Source organism: Macrosteles quadrilineatus, unplaced genomic scaffold (assembly GCF_028750875.1).
Source record: "Macrosteles quadrilineatus isolate MER2022 unplaced genomic scaffold, UCM_ALF_1.0 Scaffold_7__1_contigs__length_78375512, whole genome shotgun sequence".
Lineage (NCBI taxonomy): Eukaryota > Metazoa > Arthropoda > Insecta > Hemiptera > Cicadellidae > Macrosteles > Macrosteles quadrilineatus.
Window position 1 is genome coordinate 63,543,549 of NW_026542600.1, and position 22,169 is coordinate 63,565,717.

Consider the following 22,169-nt stretch of genomic DNA (forward strand, 5'->3'; position numbering starts at 1 on the left):
AAAGCCGTTTAAAAAATATGTTTTTCTAAAAACAAAAGGGGGATTTAAGGGATTTTTGGGGGGGGGGTAACTGTGTGTAACTTGAAAATATAAGTTTTTGGATTTTCTGGGTGGTTTGGGACCAAGACGGACCTCTACAACAAATTCCAGATTCCTAGCTATTCTAGAAGTGGGTAAACATTTGTATACTTGGTCAGTGAGTTGCACAAGCGGCTTTATATCCCGTTAATGTATGTAGGCTATGTATTTTTTAAACCGGAACTACAAATTTTATTACTTAAGGTTTACTATTTTTGTTTTGTAAGCTTGTTCTTGTTACTACGTCAACATTTTGTTAGATTACATCATCAATCACTAGTCCAATAAAAAAAGGACCTGAGCACAGAATCGTCCTCGCTTGGGATCGAATTAGCAGCCGAAACATTTGAATGCAAGCATACATATTTGTTCAAGAGTTACTAACAGAGAGTTAAATAACAATATGTAAATACAGTAAATGGTAGATAAAACGTTCAATGTTCTCCTTGGAAATCAATTAAGTACAGATGTGAATGAAACAGGTGGAAGATATCTCAGCTGTTAGTAACTAAGGGTCCATCACACCTTGACCGAGTGGCTCAATGCTGAGATCCTGAAACAAATTCACCGTTTAACAATGTGGGAAGCTAGCCACAATTACCGGTGAGGTGTCCGGCGAAGACCAACATTATTACCTTCCGCGGCTATAGTCGAGTTGTTCTAGCTTAGAGCCTAGCAAGCTAATCATAGTTAGATGTGCGGGAGTTACAGTGAAGCGAAATCTACTGTATTTTGCATCTTGTTAAATTATTACTACTAGTGATGCATTTATCATAACAGAAGTATGAGTTACGTAAACATATTTTTTATGACCCACATTATTAGTATACAAATCCTTAATAGTAGCGTTTATTTAAAATTAGTTTAAAGTGGACACGTTTTTGTGTTAAGAAATGAAGAATTAGTCCTATCTTGGCGGGAAAATATACCTTCGATCTAAGTCAGGTACGGTCAATAGATAAATAAATTGCCTTGTTCTGGAAATTTAAAACTGGCGCAACGGGATAGAGAGGTGCCGGCCTTAACGATCGGTAAATTTACTGTAAGGTTTTATTTTATGTATGGTGTTAAGTAAGGAAATATGTATGTAGGATAACATGGGACCTTATTCTAGGTATGGGGCCGGATTAATATTAACTACTTGTAATATTAAATCTTCAAATATTATGTTGGAATAAAAACCTAAACCTTAAAAGCTTTCTTCCATTTAGAAACTTCTTCTCCTCCAATTTTAAAACGGATAGTGATTTAAATTATATTCTACCATCCAAATGACAATACTTCCTTTCAAAATTAGTAGTTTGAAACTAAAACAATACAATTAAAAGGTTATTTTGTAATATAATAACGATTAATATAGTTGTGAAGTATGAAATAAGGAATAATACTGACTAATTTATTCAGTAAAATACTGTAGAGTCTGCTTTAGGCCAACGTCCATGTATTGATTTTGCTTTCACGAAGTTTTAAATATTAGGCCGAAGGCAAATATAGCGTTGTAGAGATACTTGACCCGTATACACTACGTGATATATCAAAATGACAGCAACGGCCTAATTTAGAAACGCCATAATTAAAATAATAAAAAGTCGCAAATACTTTGAGGCTTATCACAGTTAAATAGAGTTTCCAAGCTGATGGTAGTAGAATTGATGCTGAGATTCGATACCAGCATGTGCTCTCCATACGATTTAATAAAAACATATTTTAAAAAAGGTTTTAAAAATGTCCAGTATTAGGGTTATACCATTATTGTAAAGTATGTTTTTAACACAGTGGATTTAGTTACTATGAAAACCATACAATTGCCCTCCTGTTACGTGCCTCTCACGTACTATATAATAATAGTACGTGCCAGAAATTAAGTGGAGATCTTATCATGTAAAATCAGTTTATGTTAAACAATACTGAACTGTGAAAGAAATATATCCAAATACAAGTGATCATTTCAATTTTTTTATATAATAATTTGAAACAGTGTCTACTCTTATAGGGCTTACTGCAACTATGACAACTATGCCTTAAAGTGTATCTTAAGCAATAACAGATACAGATGCGTTCATCTTTGTATGAACAAAGAATCTCAATAGTGTTATATAATGGCTCAAAATGGATGGAATCGTGTTTCTATGGTAAACCTATAGTCGTCGTTTTTGGTTGTGATTTTTTTTATATTACTAGTGAACCCAGAACCCAGAATAACAAATAAATCGATTGGAGTGTATAATCGTTAGTATGAAAATAGATTAATCTGACACATGAAATCTAAGCTGCTACAATATATCAATACTATTTTATTTACATACTGTAGAACTTTTGGCATTGGTCACCAAATAAGTTTCTATAAATTGTAATTTAAAATCCAATATTGTGTATTTTCAGAAGACGGTCAAGTCCAAACCCATTTACCTCCCCCAGAAGAGGGTAAAGTATTGCAAGGAACTACAGTTGTATACCAGATCACGTAGAATGAACACATATTACCACAGTTGTTGCAATATTATTAAAGTGCTTTGTTGCAGTATAATCTGTAGTTTGTTTGCACAATAACGGTATGTTGTTTTATGAAACATTTATATTTCTGTTGTGTAACTGTAGGTTATTTTGTTTACACATTTTAGCATATTCAATGGAGCACATTGAGTGTTATATTTCAGATTAGTTCTGATGTAGGTATTATTGTTGTGCACTACCTAAATGCTTCAATCGTGTGAGATGTTTGGTAAAATCCAGGGCAAAGCAGCTGTGATTGGACCTCCTACGGGAACACCAGTGTCACTGACTGACGGAGATGGATTAACCTTTAACTCTCTATATTGTCGTGACTCGGGCTTTATATATATTGATGTTTCTTTTTCTAAAAGCCTTTTTGATTAAATAATGTACCGCCAAGATTTATAGTTTCAGTAAATTCGCTAGCACACAGTAAAATTATATTTCACTATAAAACAAGATTTTTAAACAATATCGGAATAACAATTTTAAATCTTTTAATAAATGATTAGTATTTTTATTGATGCATTTGATGAATCCTAATATTAAACCTGGGTAAACGTTAAACAATAGGAGTATCTGGGAACTGGCAGGTGTTCGGGTAATCCTTCTGTAATAGACGTGTATTATGTGGTTAGTTTCATCAGGGATTTGCTGATCCTGCAGCGAGAATAGACTTTAGGGACCTTGGATATGAGAATTGGCTTAGTAATTAGGTAATTATGTTTAGTGGTTAAAATTATAAAGACAAATTGGAAATCGTATTATTTTATCCATCGGTTAGGAATGTAAATATATATATATTGTCATTATGTATACCAATATATTAAAATAATATATATATATATATTTAATTGGTTGCATTGAGTCTTAATTTTAAATAAAAATACAAAAAAATTAGTTTACCCTTTGAAAGCAGATTTACAGCTACATCTCTAAATACGTGAATGAATTGATTAGATCTCAGGAATTAGATCAAAGGGGTTGGAATATACGGGATCTCCTTGGTTGGGTCTAATTAGATTATACAGCATGGAGTGATTAGGAGAATCAAAGCTGTGGCGTGGTTTGTGATCGCCTAAGGTTCATTTGTCAGTTGCTCATCTCCTGGAAGGTTTGGCTCATAACCTCACCGTCTCATGCATCGACTCCCACGATTGACTCTAGGACCTACCAAGGGCCCTGCGGCTCTAGACGGTCTGTATAACCTCATCAGTGTGTTGCAGCATGTTTTCGACGGTTCGCCACTGGCCGCAAGCTAGCCGACCGCTACCTCAGACGGACCGTCCCTACAGCCTCTCTGAGACATTGCGAGGAGCTCTGCGCCCAGGAGGAGGCGTTCCTCTGTGAAGGGTTCAATTTCAGGTGATTGCATCTTTCTACTCTGTAGGATTACATAGTATTTGTAAGGAATATAATTGTAAAGCAACGGAAAAACTACTGTATTATGAAATGGTAAGATGTGTTAATGGGTTCATAAAATATAGAGAGGCTTCTCCAAAAAAGGCCAACATGAAATATCACATGCTACGAAAAAATCTCGAGGCTGACAACACTGTGATTTCGCTATCGCCTGTTAGAAATACCAGCGTTCCACCTGATCAATTTAAATTTCCTCTGTTTCTTTCTTTACAAACCATATTATAGAATACAAGCTCATTTATTCAATTGACTCCAGATAAAATAATAATAGTATACAAATAGATGGATTAAACTATCTTTCGCCTTTGGACAACAGCGTAAAAAAGGAAACTCATTGTAAACTATTTATTTCAATAGGACTTGGTAAAAATGACTGTATCTTCAAACATCTAGTGAGAAAATTACGAAACGAGGGTAAGAAGGTCCCCCACATTTAAAAATCCTTTGGCATTACTGTAAAAATAACTAAGAGAATATCATGAAAGTACAACCGGACGGGCTTAGTAATTGGCATTCCACTCCTCAAGTGTGTAAGCAAGTCATCTTTATGATCCAGAATTTCTCTGCACATTTCAGTTTCGTGCAAAAATGCAGATAATTTGAATGGTCTTAACCCGTGGGATGTTTATAGTCAGCTTGAGTTTAACATTCCCATTCGAGCACATAACTCCGAACAACTTTTAACACTTAAATGTACATATCAGACATTATGGCTCTACAGTCTTGGCCACCAATTCACAAGTTCTTTTTGCAATACTTGAATGAACATCCTACACCTAAGACCTCTTAAATTTATTTGGACAGCGTTGACACCTACATTTATAGGTTTCAGAACCAACATTCTTCATACTGATGTTGGGCAGCACTCAAATATTTGGACATTTTCTTCTGACTCCATGGTTTTGCCAGTGTCGATGTCCTCGCCAGTCCCCGGTCATGGTTCGCTGGGTCTGAGGGGGACAGTCCTCTGTTCCGCCACGCTCACACATGACAGTTGCCCCATCATCCTCATCCTCTGGATCCTGATTGCATCCTCTTATATAACAAGTGTCACTCGCACCATGTCCTTCTTGTCTTACTGGTGACATGGACGCCTTTCCCCAACGCTTCCTATCGCAATAATCATCTTCGTCATGTAATTATTTTCCGGTGGAATTATTTTCTTTTCGGTCCAGTTCAACTGTGGAAGTTTATCTATGAAATCAAGTGTGGATATTACGGAGGGTCGGGCAGTGACGTAGCCAGGATTTAAAAATAGGGGGGGACGACCGACCGGGGGGTCTGGGGGGTATTCCATACCCTCCAGGTAAAATGGGGGTCCGGGAAAAGATTTTAAAAATATAGGCCCTAAAATGGTCTTTTTTAGCCCTTTTGGCATCGAAAATAATCAACCCCAACGTCAATACAGTATGATTATATAATTTTACATTTAATTTAACAGAAAAATATTATATTTAAGACCGGAAGGGGGGGGGTCCGGACCCCCAGAACCCCCCCTGGCTACGTCATTGGGGTCGGGTAAGGTCATGATGTATGCTGATCTCAACGATGTATGTATTATACGATCTTATGTTTAGGTTCTTCGAATTAGTTAACACAAAATAACTAACTTATAAAATATAAACGGTTTCAGTAAGAGTTAAAAAAATATGTAAACACTATGTGTGAATTCAGAATAATGTTTGGTGTTTGGTTTAATCAATTTATTCCAACTATTTCCAGGAAAACTTTGTCAAAAGTCATATTTCTAGGTGTTCACTAAACGTACTTAATGTTAATGCCTTCTATGTACCTCTGTCTTTTTTATGTTGGTATCCATTCCATTTTAATGGGTAGGGGAAGACGTAGTTTCGTCTCGAAATTATTTAAAACGTGTTATTAGTTTTTGCATAGCTCATGGTGAAAAAGTCTTGATTAATTTTTAATGTTATTACTTTCAATGTTTAAGATTATCGTATAAACACAAGTTGGATTATAACAAGCTACGCAGTAATACATCTGTATTGAACCATCTACGGATGTATGGTTATTTATGTCAACCAAAACGTAATCAGGTTAAAAACATCCCTAGAAATGACCAGTTCTATTATATTTTCACTTAACAGTACTTTTTTGAATTCACTCTGAGAAACAAGTTTGGAACAAATGTCAATTGTGCAGTATTATAGTGCAGATAAATTGAATTAATTTACAGATGCGTTATCCTCAAAACGAAAAAGCATACAAAGGCTGAACCGGAGTTACAAATTAAAAGAGAACAATCGGACCACTAAAAAAGAAAAGCTGTTTTTTATTAAACCAAACCAACCGCGTTTCTCATTAATCTCTTTTCCTTTTTGAGTGTTTTTATTACATCAGCGAAACATTTCATTAAGCAAACCTCTTTATCGTTCGTGATTGCTTTATTAATGAAACTTTGCTTGAAGTTGTAACAAGGGGTTTTCTAACTAAATCCACTGAAATGTGACACCAAGGCTCTTGGGTCACAATACATTTTATGAAAAAGAAAATATTTATATAGGGTATTCAGTAATTTATTGGTCTTCGATTTTCCCTAAAAATGCAACGGCAAGTAAAGTGTTTTAGTTTCAGAGCGGAAGTAATTAAGACTAATCATATCTGAAGTATATTGTCTTAAAACGCACAGTCTGTAAACTTAGCACTTTTCACCTTCCAAGTTTTAATTCCATCTCCCTCCGGTTTTATGCGTTTTATTCACCCCTAAGTCACGGTGATTAATTGTTGTTGGGTCTCATAACGTACCTAGACCATGAAATAACATTTATGATTTTATGAACATATATTAAGGATAAAAATCTTAATATACTTAAATAACAGATTTTGAGAATTTATTTATTTGTCAATTTCAAAATTATTCAAGTGCTCTTTGCATTACTACTTAAAATGTTTGGATTGTTAATACACTGGAAAATTTATTTTAATTGCATATGTTTCAAAGTCACTAAATCGCCCAATATTCATATTCACAGATCCAATAGCTAAGAAATTGTTGAGGAATTAAATTCTTTCTTCAATAAGTTTCACCTTTCGAATAAAAATATTGAATTAGACATTTAGGCAATATTTAGTTCATCATATGATCGAACTATGAAGCGAGTTGAATTCTCATACATTACCTTCTTTAGTAAAAACACATACAGTAAAAGTTTACCTGTCTGCACAATAGCTAAAATTATTTCTTTCATATGTCTTTAATTTCGTAACAATATTTTCAGATATTACACCTATACTAAGTTCGTACATCTTGTAATGAGAAATGTAATTGTAAACGATAATAAACACGACAACTCAACTGCAATATGGACAAAGTTTAATTGATGAAAAAAATGCCCTTCGGTAAACCCAGCGGACAAAGTCAGCAAATTTTAAATCTAGTGTCTTCTACTCCAGTTGATCCTTTTTGCCATAGCGATAAAATGAACTACCTTAACCACGCAAAATATATATTGAAAGCAACCTTTTTGCTTCAGTACAAGGAAAAAGTGCTATATAACATTTGTAAGCCAATAGATCGTTTACATGTATACGTCACTTACCATTTCATAACGTAAAGGCATAGAGTGAATTTCACTTCACACAGTATATAAATATTCCTTTCCTTCGTTGTATATTACAAGTTTTAAATAAAATACAATACTCAATGCTGACCAATCACAACATTATAGCAAACAAAACGAAGAAAGTTTGGGCCCCTAAACCATGTGTCTTAGGGGCCCACAAACAAAACGTAAACTTTGAATGAAACATAAAACCACAAACACTGACCAATAAAACCTTAGACAGCCAATTATCACCACAATATTGCAATGTCTAGTCGACTTAAATTAACACTAGTGAACTATTTTACATTGAAAAAAAAATGAGTCAAATAATAGTTATAGGCAATTCTAAATAAAAATCAAATATCGTAGGACTAAACCTTGAATTATTAAACAAACCACTAATTGCATTTAATTAAGTAAAAATCATGAACAGTGAACAAGGTGATATAAGAAATCCTAGAATACAACGCTTTATCAATAAGGAAATAAATAAATAAAACTCTTATAAACCTAAACACCTTTACACTATTACCCATAACTCTAATTTTAACACTACCCAACTACAGGCATATATCTTCAATGTATCTAGTATTCCTTAGCCAAATCCTTAATTTCCGTAAAAATCTATTATGGCGTTGAATAATTCTCAACTAATTTAGTAGCCTGTGACATGAGCAATAACATGTGAATATACGTTAACAATTAGAAAATATGTTTGAGTAAAAACATTTGAATTTTTTAGCCCAGTTCTGAAGTTTTCCCTATTATTTAGAGCTATCAATTCACTACCTAACAATTTTGAAACTTTAAAACAATAAAAGTGATTTTAAAGGTATTAGATTGAGCTCTTGGAAACATGGATATCATGCATCAAATCACCCTTGATACAAATTACTATAACGAATGTTTTTTGCGGAGTTGTTAGAGACTTAAAGTTTGTCAAATAGGTGACACCCCAGAATATTCCTTATTCAAGTCCACTATGAACAAAAACAAAAAAATAATATCTTAAAACTTGAAATGGGAAAATGTTTCGAAGAAAATAAAATATATAAATACTGGATATTATACCTATCTATCTTTCAACTTTCCCATATGCAATTTTCTATTACATTCTCTTCCCAATGTCTAAACTACTTCGTGGCGTCATTTTTTTATTATTACATAGCAATTGACATGTGTTGACTAATGATATAGGCTACATTTATTGAAATTACAACACAAATCCTCTATACAATTGACTGCTTGCCTCAATGACAGATTTATGTATGTAGTTTTAATACGCTCAAAGTCAAATTATGTTTGCAGAAGAATCACTTTATCACATTTAAATCTTGACTTGTTTGCTTCTGGATTGCTATCTGCGACCCTTCGGTGAAGGAAAGTGCAGTGCTATCTTCAAAGGCAGTTTGTTCCATTGAAGTGACCATTACAAAAGTCGTTAGTAAAAATAATGATCAGAATCTTCCTCAGCTACGATCCTTATGGAACATCTCACTCTATTTTCCAATAGAAATTAAAATCCCATTAATTTTGAAATCACGTGCCTTTCATTTAAGTAACTACAAAACCAATTCTGGGCAACTCCTCTAAATCCACAATTGTTTAACTTGTTTAATACAATTTCGTCGTAAACTGTATAGACTTCTTTACCTAGAAAAAGACCTGTTTTACATTTGCCATTGTTGATTCATTTATATATTTATGTTGACATTCAGGTTCGACGGTACCGGGCGAGGTCGCAGCAGTTGCCAGTTGACCTCTGTGCCCTCTGACCATCTGGACCCAACGATGGACTTCAACGCTGACCGAGACTACGACTTCTTCGAGCGCGACAGGAACGCTCCGAAGTCTTGCACTCGACCATGGAGTGGACTCCGCCCGTGGACTCAATACGGCTCGCAACGCTTACATGGGGTTATGGGGGGCTATGGGGGCTATGGTGTTGGGGGCTATAGCATGCGCCATCCATCCAGCGATGGTCAGTATACTCTCGCCAAGTATTGTAAAGTAGATGTAAGTAGACTAAGTAGACGCTGGTCGGCTTGTAGCTCACCCACTGTAGCGGGCTGTGCAAAATGTATAATGTATCTACCGATACCAAGTATATGTGTGTACCTAGTAATGTGTAAGCGTAGACATTAGCCATAAGTGTATAGTTTTTGTAGTGTATTAGGAGTGACTCTTTTTAAATTAAATTTTTGTCAACATTGTGATTATTTGTTGTTAGTATCTATAACTGATATTCATGGTTAATATTTTTAACTTTAGAAATCTGCTCCTCTCACTTAAAAACCTTTAAGTGATGTATGGAATTATGAAGGGTATTGTACATAGCGTAAATTAGCGTGAATATCGTAAATGAAGGAAATTGTTATAGATGCGTAAAATTGTCCTTCCTTGTATAACATTATTTATTTATTTAGGTACAATTTTTTTATTAAATAAACCTCAATAACAGAATCCGGATTAATAACACACCACAAAAGTTGTTCAGTGATCTTTCTCATTGATTTCCATTGAAGGAAGAAAAACACACTACCTTTCACTCAGTTCGGTTGGTTAGTAAAATTCCCATTCATAACCCTAATTCTATATATTCCTTACAAGTGAAAAACTACCTTTAGATTTTAAATTATATGACTAGATGGCATTCAAAGTTAAACAAAGTACTTATTGCTTTATATTTTGATAAACAGCAAAGATTTTGCAATGTATAATAAATAGTTAGTTATGTTTCAGAGATTAAACATATAATTGCAATAAATAAATCTAAACTAAAATTTAGTAAACTTTTGGTAATACATAAAGTGTATAGTATAAAATTATATCAATTCCTGAAATAGGATAATCATCTGCATAAACCACTTTAAAAGTTCTTTTAACGGTTTCATTTAATAATTTACAACAACAACCAAAACCTATAAGAAAATAAATTTTTAAAAGATATACAAAAAAGTGTTTTTTAATTTTGTATATGCATTGAGATACGTTTTGTAAATCGACAACTAAAATCTACAGACGTTACCGATAAGAACATGCAGATGCAATATCGACATTTTAAAATATAACGTTACCCATAAAATTTGCATCATAAACTCGATAGGAAGACGGGAATATTCAAACAGTTCCGTTGGATTCACAGAGAATAAATAACGCTGGTGAGATTACTTCGTTTCCCAGTGGCAATACGTCTTATATCAGGGGCTCAAATAATGTTAATACATAAATTCTCAAAACTTCTTAATATTTAGTGCGTTATCAAATGAATTACTTGGGCCAAAGTTAACATATGTATTGATATGGAAAACGTTCCTCTTTTCAAGAAGAGGACCGTAATTCTTTATATTATTATGAGGCAGTTAGGTTAGGTTATGTTAGTTTATGATTAATATTTAAAATAACAAAAACAACAAAAGTAATTATCACGTGTGATTTGAATAAATGGTAAAATTTGCATGGACATTTTATTTGTGTCCTCTCTTTTATGTGTTTATGAAAAGTAAACTTTGTAATTGTTACATTTTTTATCATCATAAACCAAAATAAGCAAAAATATTCTAGCCTAACCTAACCTAACCACCCACTGTAATGAATGGCGGCCCTCTTCCGGAAAATACCTGAAAACGCTACCAATTAACCGATTTCAGTTGTATAACAGTTTCCTCCGTTAGGAATAGGCATTAATAACCTCTCTGACAGAGGCTGACCGACGCCCGTGCACGGATGTGTGAAAATCTAGGGAAAGATCTGCGAGCCATTGTGTGGTAAGGAGCGGCCTACCGTTGCGAGGTGGCGGCCGGTCACCGGTCACCGTCGGACATTCTCTTCGGCCAAACTTACTTCTATCTTGGATCGAACTTAACGTAGCGGTGTCATGCTTTGTCAATTGTAACATTGTGAAGTAGAAATATTAATCCAGCTTTGTCAAATAGATCGGTTCCTTTTCGGTATTAAAATAAATGTTTAGCATGATTTCCTGTCTTATGTCAACTCAATAATAAATCAGTTTTGATAGCATAAAACCCTTCTAATTCAGTGTTGAAAAAACGGCTGATGTTTTCCGTAAGTGTCTCCGTTTCAAAATCAAAGGAACCGTTTTTCTGTAGCACTGTAAACAATCGTTGGTACGAATAGTAATATATGTTGATATTGACTAAATGGGTTTTTATTACCTGTCATGGAGTTCCAAAAGTAACAATTATGTTACATGTTTCGGCGAGATGCCATCGTCAAACACTTCAGTGCAGGGAATAAATACATTGAATCCGCGTGATTAGCTTAGTTTTTTTTTTTTACTAAGCTAATCAAGCAGGTTGAGTGCATTTATTCCCTGGACTGAAGTGTCTGACCATGGCATCTCACCGAAACATGTAACATAATTATTACTTTTTGGAACTGCATGACAGGTATAAAAAAACATTTAGTCATTATTGCAGTTTCGGGATAATCACAATGAAATATAGTTCATCATGTAATTTTAAAATGTTAAATAATGTTTCTTTTTAATATAACATTAATACTTTGAGCAGAGCAGATAGAAATAAACCATGAACGTAATTTATAACCTATCTTTCCAACTTAGAGATAAATTAATGTTTTAGGTGACCACTTTTAATGTAATAGATAATCCTTTTTACGTATGCCTTTAACACATTGAGTAAGACTAAATATAAACTAGATAATACAAAAACCTAAACTAAAGAAATCATAGGAAAACAAACTTATAACAATGAAACCCCCTCATAAACCAAATTGGATTAAGAAATTAAGAAATTTTCTGATAAATCTTAACCACGTTTAAACATTAGGTGAAAATTTTGCATTTGTTAAATGGAACTAAATCAATTATTATTGATCATAAAAATAGAGAAAACAACCACTGAAATGGGTTTTTAAAATGTGATTATTATCAATAAAAATCTGTGTTGTAACTCAAATAACCTGATCTCCCTAAACCGTTAATTTACATTTGTCACGCTTTCAACCAAAACATATAATATCTTTGATCCTTATGCCAAACATGAACAGTATACATATCTCGGTGAACACGTTTAGAGGTGTATAGCGATGTATAAGGTGTACAGTATACATTTTTGTGGTGTATGATGTGTAGAATGTTTCGTGAGGATGAGGCCAGGGTTTCGTCTAGAGAGGTCCATCGTGGTCCTGACAGTATCAGCTCCCACCCTCTACCATTGCGAGACCGAGTGTGCCAACGAGAAGAACTTCGTCTGCAACATCTTCAGCTATCGGTTTGTATTACTGTCAGTTGATGTTGTCGAAAATACTATAAGAAATTCTTGAATACTTTTGAGGATCAAATAGGACCCAAACAGCTTTGATCCTTAACGATTTGTACACACCTCACTTTATTGTCTAATCAAATGCCAGTCCAATGCCAATTATCTTTTCATAATTGGTAATATATTTTCGATCTTTAATTACTGTTAATGCAAATCTTTAGATTCTATCGTTTGACTTATTACGTAAAATACGTGATGTCAGACAATATAACAGCAGGAATAGCTAGTACATGAAACTAGTACCAATTGTGACCAAGTTATATGAAGAGTGCGTTGTGAGAGTCTGATACATGAGCATCTTCTGTTATTTTTATATTCAAACAGTATTTGTTGTATTTTTATTTTGGCTTTCAAATGCCGTTAAATCAATAATAGTAGATAAAATATGAATATTGGACCCATCTCAGCCATGATACATGTTTATATTTTGCAACACGTTATGACTTATGGCCCTAATAAGAACATCTTGGTTGAATAATACTCATAGACGTCTATCCTGTTTACAAATCCAAATTCTGAATTAAACACGGCTATTTAAGTATTTTTTATTCGTTAGTGGCATTTGGTTTCACTTAATAAAATGTGATTTTGAGCAATATGTTACCATTGCTGCCATTAAATCTGCATTAAACTGTTTTTGACCTGATCTGGTATTGGCCATCTTCCACCACTGTTAGTAAAAAAACCAAGTTCATTTTTGGATCTGACCCATCTTTCACAAACATCCACTGTGTTATCATACACTCTATTCGCACTAATTATTAAATAACAATTTTATATTAAAATAATCATGTTTCACCTTATGCCAGCTATATCTAATGTCCTCTATCAATATTACGAATTGCCTAATTATTGTCAAATTGTTTCGTGTCCGTGTTTCCGTCAGTGTTTGCGAAGACCCATCATAACCCAAGGAATAAGGTGGATCCGTTCTACTACTTGATATTAAGTTTGAGAATTAACTTTTACGTTCGAAAAATTGGTCACCTGACAAATTCCAGATCATTCGGCAGCAAAAAAAGTATTTAGCCTTTCAATTCGTATGAATGTGATCCAGAGGCTAAAAGGGTTGATACTAATTGTAGTTATCTTTTAACGTTTTGTTTCTGGTTGATACTACTGTAACGATGTCTGTGTGGTTCCTGTAAAGTCCCCTTAGTGAACACCTAGGTTTGCGTACTCACCTTGTTATTTAACCTTGTTATACACCTTTTTATATAGGCATTCTCTCACATGAGAACAAGATCAGACTTCATATGCCAAAACGTCTTAAAATCTTTTATTTTAAGTAGTCGTGATGTAAAAAATCCTCAATAATAGAATAAAATTACCATCACCAAAAATGGACTTCAACTAAGGGGTGGTCCTTATTGTTGCCGAACGTACAGTGTTAGGGGTGGTGGAATTGTACCCCACCCAGGGAAGTTTCATCAGGATGACATACGTAGTTTTGTACGGGTCTGAATTGTACCTTATTATAAAACTTTTGTATGGACGAGTGGCTTAACCATCAAAACAGGCATAACAAAAAAAACTTCCAAAATTTTACTCCCCTGGAATTGTACCCCCAATCTGACTTAGGCTTCTACTGATGCACAGAAATTGGCAGCAATACCTATATGTATGCCGAAGGGAAGGTATTTTCTACTCTCTTTCTTGACCTCCCTTTGTGATCTGTACTCAGGGCTTCTAAAGATTAAGTATGCGTAAAATAAAGAACAGGACACATAAAGGCATTATAAGTCAAATAATATTTTTTAAACATACAGCTGGGGGTTTAAACATGTAAGTATTGAAAACCTATTAATTTTTGTTATGAACAATCCCTTTTAAAGAAAATTACACACTGTGGTTTAAGATTTAATAAAAATTTGGAAAGTTTCACTATTAGGATTGTGAAATGAAATTGATAAAAACCATGAAATCAACATGATTAATCACTTTGCGATTATATTTTTTAAAGCAATCAGTATTTTCTGTACAGGCTTAAAGGTCGCACCAATCTTTAACACCTTAGAGGGTATTCGCTACTGCTTCATTGTAATGATACAAATAAGTTATCGACAAAAGATTGGAGATTTTACTTTCAGGGAGCCCGGGGATTTTCAGGGATTTTATAATCCCAGCCCGTGCTCATTATTTTGGTTTTCTGATATGAGGTAAAACGTTTCAGGCCGTATAATCCCATTCTGTACGTACGAACACAAAGATTGATGTTGGCAGGGTGTACAAATCCAGGTGCTACAATTCCGGGCCGTATAGGGCTCCTTTTATTTTAAAATAATCCGGTTCACTGGTATCTTGTCAACATTAAGTAGATTCTGTTATAAGACTAGCAGGAATTACTGTACAATTATTCAACCCCATGCGTGACGTCAAGATGGGAGTACAATTCCAAGGGGGTATAATTCCGGCAACCGCCGTGTTATCCTAGTGTGTAATGTCCCACCTACAGGTACAGCCAAGGGCCGAGCCTGCCAGGTGACAACTGCCAGCTAGGCGAGCGTCTCTTCAGAGCTCTCGACCTGTACACGGACATCGTGCCTGACCGGGACTTTGACATCTACGCCAGAAACGAGTACGGCCGTCAAGGGTGCCGTCCCCAGCGTCCCTTCGGCAGCGGTATATACCAAGCTATCAGGAAATATTTTATAACATTCTCAAATGATTTTGGGAATCGAATAAGATTTTTTTTGTTATTTTCTACTCCACTAAAATTGTGTAAGAACGAATCGCCAAAAAGTTTTTAAAGTAAATCGGTCTACACCTTTTAAATATTTATGGATGTGATGGGAATTGAACCCGCACCACTCGTACTGAAGTCTGAGCAACTAACAGCTAGACTGTCCACACACTCCTTTAAGCTAGCTCTCAAAGCTTAATCAATGGGGGCATTACCTCCTTCTTACTGCTTTAGTTTATAAAAGAAAAAACGAAACATGATATTTGTTTTTAAAATATTATCTGATTGTAGTTTCAATGTTTGTACTACATTTTATACAATTTGGAGCCAAACAATTTTACTTTAAGAGACCATTTTATTTTTTTATTGGAGTTTTATACCTATACCCCTATAATAATGCAGACTACTTTAATAAGCTAAAAACACGTGTTTTGCATAGATGAACTAGTTGGAAACTATGTTTGAAAATAAATCCTACAAAGAGATGCTTTTATGTTATCAATATTTGTGTACAAATATATGTCGATATGTTTATAATGATGTTTCTACATTATTTATTTTTTCAGGAGTTGGACTACAATTGAATTGATTTTCAATACCTTACAATTCAACTCATATAAGTGATTACAAAGTGTTGAACAAAGTTTAATGAATTTGTTCTAGGTTTCATCAAATTATTTCCACTTTAAGTTTCTTGTTAAAATGAAACTTATTATGTTCTAATTTACTTATAACACATTATCGTTGTTCTCATTCTAAAAGTCTAAATACACACATAATGTACCAAAAAACTGTATTTTGATAGTTGGCGATGATCACTTATTCAACATGGCAAATAAGCCAACATCAGTCTATATACTTAAGCACCATGCACTGCACTGTGCACAGCATGATTTATTTAGAAACTGTGATATTCAATATATTTTTTTTTATTTTACCACCCATTTATAAATAATTACTATTACGTTTTTCCTTGATAATACCTGTGACCCTAAGTGTATACTCTCAATTTTCTACACGCTCTAAAGTTTTGAAATATTTAATAACCCCTGTTGTGGATTATGAAGTAGATTTTGTATTTAGATGTCTCGAAAATCTTATATTGTTGGATGAAAATGTCTATATTTATATTGGAAAATGAAGTTCTACTAAGTCAACACAGAATATTTGCGTATGCAGACACATGAAGGTCCTTACGGTTACAATGGACATTGGGCGTAGTTACAGTTTCTTGAATTAAAATCCAACAATGTATTCACTTTTTGAACTTATTTTTATGGTTATTTTATTCATGCAAGAAAAAACAGAAGTGTCCTATTTTGAGCCTACTTTCCTATTTACTGCTTTTATTTATTTCAGATTGCTTTGAAAGGATAAGGAGTGGCCTAGGCCTACATTCTGGTATGACTAGACTTGCTGTGAGAGTCAACTCACTACAGGAGTGTGAACAAGCTTGCCTCATGTCCAGGTTCTTCACCTGCCGAGCCTTCAGTTTCAGGTAAACTTTCCTTAGATTGAGGTCTAAATCTACTAAATGGAAATAAATTTGATAAAAATAATAACCTATTTACAGCTACTGAATACTGAACAGTTATGTGTAAGATTTACAATTATTTCCTGGTTCACAATATTTAAACATAGATGGTAGGATTTGTCAGGAATTTGACCGGGTGCGTCTAGAGCTAGCTAGAAATCCCATTGCAACTTTTTTAAACCTAATTGGTACTTCGGTGGGTAACTTTTATCACGAGGGGTAAGGGACCGAAGGTTAAACATAGTCAACCTTTACTAATCACAATATAACATTGACATTGGCTAACTTATATTATAATTTCACTAAGAGACTAAAGTATGTCTTTGGGATTTGTGTCGTAAGATGGTCCGTTTTATAATGAGTAAGTTTAATAATTGACCTAAAGAGTAGATACATTACAAAATGTGATAAATTTATGATTACCTTTATTACTTATTGTCCATAAAAACATTTTGTAAATATCCCTTTTAACTTAAAACATGCTAGAAATAGCACTTTAAACCTCCTAAGGACACAGTCTGGATTCCTTAAGAGGTTTACCATATATCAGGACAAGGGAGGATAAATATTCATTGCCCTCCTCTGCCTTTAAATTACATCTTCAAAACCATAATAAGTGATTGAATAAAATCTGTGATAATAGATTTTTGAATACTTTTTTATGAAAGTTTTTATTCCCAAGGGTTAAAATGCGAATTTTGCAATATACACCAATAAAAATTGTTTTTCTTAGAAGAAATATTGATGTTAAGAAATATTTTGACACCATAGTAAAAATTGAATTAAAATAAATCGGTGTTCTGTTTTATTGCTCGTGAGAAAATAAGAAAACGGGTCTTATTAGTTCGAGTGTTAAACCAATTTTAAATCCGAATATTTAATTCATTTTTTACACTGCACTCACCTTAAATATTTATAATACTACTAAAAATAGCTGCTGTTAAATTATTCTGTTATACCTGAAAGCAATATTACAACTCAATGAATAGTAAAACATGGCAAAATTATGTGTGTGAAAAATTATTTTGGAACCCCAGTTATTAGAAAAGAAAATTTTCAAAAAGACAATGTATCCAATCGAGTTAAGTTGTAAGCGAATTGTTGCAGGTACAGTACTCCAGTTATAGGCCAAGCCCAAGAGAACTGCAGACTGACTGACTGGCCTGTGCCCGAGATGAACCCTATGAAGCACCTGGTGGACGAGGCAGGGTGCGAGTTGTACCACAGGGCGAGCTACGGCCACGGTTGTGAGTTGGACCGATGGCCTCAGGTACAGGGAAGGCCCCAGAGTATACCCCCGGTCTACCGTCCCAACAAGTACCCCAGTTACGGCACCGCCCCTGGCAACTCCCTGTACTACGGTGACCACTCCGGACCCAGTGGCGGGGGGAAGGTGTCTACATCGTCCCAGGCTTGGTATGGGGGCAGGCCTACCGGAGTGTCTGGTACCGGAGCTGGGGTATACCTTCCACCCTCCGCATATGGAGACACCTCAGGACTGACCTCTAGGCCGCTTGATGACTGTAAGTTTTATATACAGGGTGATTGATATAAGTGTGCCAGCCGTTTTATTCGAAAACCATAAGAGATATAAAAAAAAAGTTAAATAGTAAGTGCCTTGGACTTTTTATTTAAAAAATTTTAGTTAAGTCGAAAAAATTATTTTAGCCGCCATTTTTCCAATATGGCCGCCAACTTTGATTTTTCTTATAGAACACCCTGTATTTTATGATGTATTCTGGTAGAAAATGTAATTTTAAGACGAATTTATTCCTGTAAATTTTTTCATAAACCTAACCGTTTCAAAGATAATAATGGTTTAAGTTGTGAAATTTTGAATGGTTTTCGAATAAAACAGCTGGCATGCTTGCTTAGGCCTGTATCGAAACTCTTTCTCATGCAAAAATTTCAAAACTTTAACCATTATTATCTTTGAAACGGTTAGGTTTATGAAAAAAATCACAAGAATAAATTCGTCTTAAAATCACATGTTCTACCAGAATACATCATAAAATACAGGATATTCTATAAGAAAAATCAAAGTTGGCGGCCATATTGGAAAAATGGCGGCAAAACTTTTATTTTTGACTTGACTACAATTTTTTAAATAAAAAATCCAAGGCACTTACCATTTAACTTTTTTTGATATCTCTTATAGTTTTCGAATAAAACGGCTCGCACACTTATATCAATCACCCTGTATGTGAATATTTTTTTATGACTTTTTGATGTGTTTGAGGATGAAATTACATGGAACAATTTCAGAAACTATCCAAGGTATAAAATGGGACTAAGTAAAAGTATTATTTGGGAATTTTACAATTTAAATAGTTATTTAGCCTTTGTACTTAGAAACAGGACAATTGAAATTATTTTTAAATAGTTTTTTTGTAACTTATATTTTGGGAAGTAGGATATATTCTGGCACTACTCAATAACACTGTTAGGGATTAAGGTAAAACCAGAAACAGAGAGAATATAAATTCAAAGTACTTTGAATGAAGGCAGATGGCTTCAAACAAATTCTACCTTCAATGTCGCAAAAATGTGTTCTATGAGAACAACATGTTCATTTCAAATTTTAAGGCTGGATAATTTACATGAAAAGCTTCTGGAATACACTTTAATTCGAGTAACGTGCTTTGTTAGGCAGAATTTTGAATGTTAAACAACGCTTTTAAGTGAAAGTAATCATCTGAAAACACTTAGCGAATTATTCAAAGCCTTTCATCAGTGGGAGGTCATTAAAATTCACTTTGAACGCGGCAGGTTAATTGTAGTTGTTTTATCTCATCCCTTCTGAAATTCGATTATAAATATTTATGGCATTGGTTAGCTTTATGTAATGAAATCCTTTCTAGAAGAGAATCACCTTTACAACAAGAGATGAAAATTTTCAAATTTAGCATTTAATGTAATACCTTTATACTTTTGATTCGTACGAAGGTAATACGGATCCTTGGTTTTCATAGCATTCACCGATATGAGAAACCGTCATAATATTAATGGAGTTAATATCTATTTGCAACTATTTGCAATACTATGCGGGGCCTACACACACGAATAAAAATGGTTAATTTATTCTATTTGATTTTTAAGAACTGTCCAAACCGTGTACTAGCGGATTATATAATTTTTTTCAATATCTAGCCTCCCTTATAATATTCCTATCAATTAATTTGATAAAAAGAGTAACCCGATTAGTTTTAATCAAAATCCATAGCCAATTATGTGTCTGCGTAGTTTTGGACTTTACTAACATAGCTTGAAAAGTCCATGCGCTGTATGGCTTTTTACAAAGTCAAAAATAATTAAATACATTACCTTATAGTTATTTTCTCATAGCATTATTATATATAAAGTAGCTACATATACATTTTGATCAAATATAAAACACTGAAAGTGTAAAGTGAATAGAAAGTTTAACGGCAAATCATACATTATGACTGAATTGAATGTTGAATTTATGAAACGTTGTTCAACAGTATTTGCATTATTCGCTGCTGCGTTTTCATTTCACCAATCAGAGCAACATCATGTTTATAAACGTTAATGAAAAGTGACTTACAAAGATGAGTTAATTACTTCGCACAGGCAGAAGAACATCAATGGTTACTGAATTCCAATACAATAACTGAAGTAGTATGGCTTTTAAATCAGTTTTTGACGATAATTAGAATTATGAATTTTAAAGAACACAGCACATAATTGTAAATATACGTTAGGGGAAAAATAAGCTATTAAATTAGTATTATTATTTGCTTTGTGAGAATGCATGCATGGGCTCAGTGAGAGGTTATGTTCAAACAACTCTTCTTTTTTATTTTTTTCAATCAGGTTCGCTCTGCCTAATAAACAAAAAAAGCTCGTGGTCTACGAACCATAAAAACAAAGACAACCAAATATAAAAGCAATCAAAATAGTACTTCGTAGATTATAAAGCAATTTACCTTTTTTCATTACATTTAGAGTTTTTGAGTACGATGCCAATAACTTTGTTTCAAGTTGTTCAAGTGCCTGCCACAAACCGCCGTAGAAATAGTAGATTTAGGCATCTTTGTTCTAAAGAAGGAGAAAAATGTAAAAAAATAAATACATTTGAATTTCCAAACAATCTGATGTCAAAGTCGTATTAAAGAGTCTTTGAAATACGTAAACATGCTTTTAAACTCACTTCTAGCGAGAGTTTGAAATCGATGCACTTCGGAAGAGGCCTTTGTTGTTTAAATAATTAAGAAAATCTGTACTGTGCTACTAATATCTGAGAATATTGTTTCAGTCTGCTACGTCAGCTACAACTACCCAGCGAGACTTCTGCCCAAATCCATCCACAACTCTCTCTACGTCACCTCAGAAGCCCAGTGTCGGGCGGAATGTACACGAGCACGCATGCGATCCATATTCCGCTGCGCATCTTTGAGCTACAGGTTAGTAATGGTGTGCAACTTAAGTCTTCAGTCTTGATTGCAGATAAAATACTCTTGACTTGCACTCTGAAGAAGACTGTTACGAAATCACTCTGCTCAATTCCATCTTTCGGAGACATTTTTAAAATCAAACTCAATACATTTTTATATAAGTAACAGGTACTACGAGTAGTTTCAAACATACCAAACCAATGATCATTTCCAAATTAATACTCAACTACCAGCATAAATTTTCATTTCAATCATCAATCCAACCTCAATAATTTCAGCCCCGAAACTGTTGATAATGTACAACTAATTAATAATGTTTGAAAAGTTCTAACCTTGCTAGAATCAAATTCATACTCTGCTTAATGTTGAGGTTCATTCGCAACGTAAGAAATAATACTAAGATACCGTAGTAAAAAATACTGGCTCACTAGAACACAATATGACACAATGAATTGATCAATATTTATCTCACAAGCAACTAACAATGCTTCGGTATCAGTTGTGAGATTTGACTATAGTGAAATACTTTTGACAAATAATTCACTTTTCCTATAGTACTTGAAAATTCAGTTAAACCACAATCAACTTTAATTTTAATATTCGCTATCCTCGCTACTGTTACCGTAGACAAATGTTGTTGTAAACAAGCTTAAGAAAGTGTCAAATGCTTAG

At 33.9% G+C, this 22,169-nt stretch overlaps 1 protein-coding gene across 1 annotated transcript in view; it reads left to right on the forward strand.

Annotated features, from left to right (window-relative positions):
- The window catches only part of LOC128998749 (uncharacterized), a 55,213-nt gene that overhangs the window by 15,656 nt on the left and 17,388 nt on the right, over nucleotides 1-22,169 (forward strand). Inside the window, exons 3-9 of the mRNA XM_054425082.1 lie at nucleotides 3,798-3,936; nucleotides 9,275-9,537; nucleotides 12,673-12,811; nucleotides 15,318-15,484; nucleotides 16,905-17,043; nucleotides 18,187-18,602; nucleotides 21,359-21,506. Of these exons, the coding sequence (XP_054281057.1) occupies nucleotides 3,798-3,936; nucleotides 9,275-9,537; nucleotides 12,673-12,811; nucleotides 15,318-15,484; nucleotides 16,905-17,043; nucleotides 18,187-18,602; nucleotides 21,359-21,506 (1,411 nt within the window). The remainder of the gene's footprint in view (nucleotides 1-3,797; nucleotides 3,937-9,274; nucleotides 9,538-12,672; nucleotides 12,812-15,317; nucleotides 15,485-16,904; nucleotides 17,044-18,186; nucleotides 18,603-21,358; nucleotides 21,507-22,169) is intronic.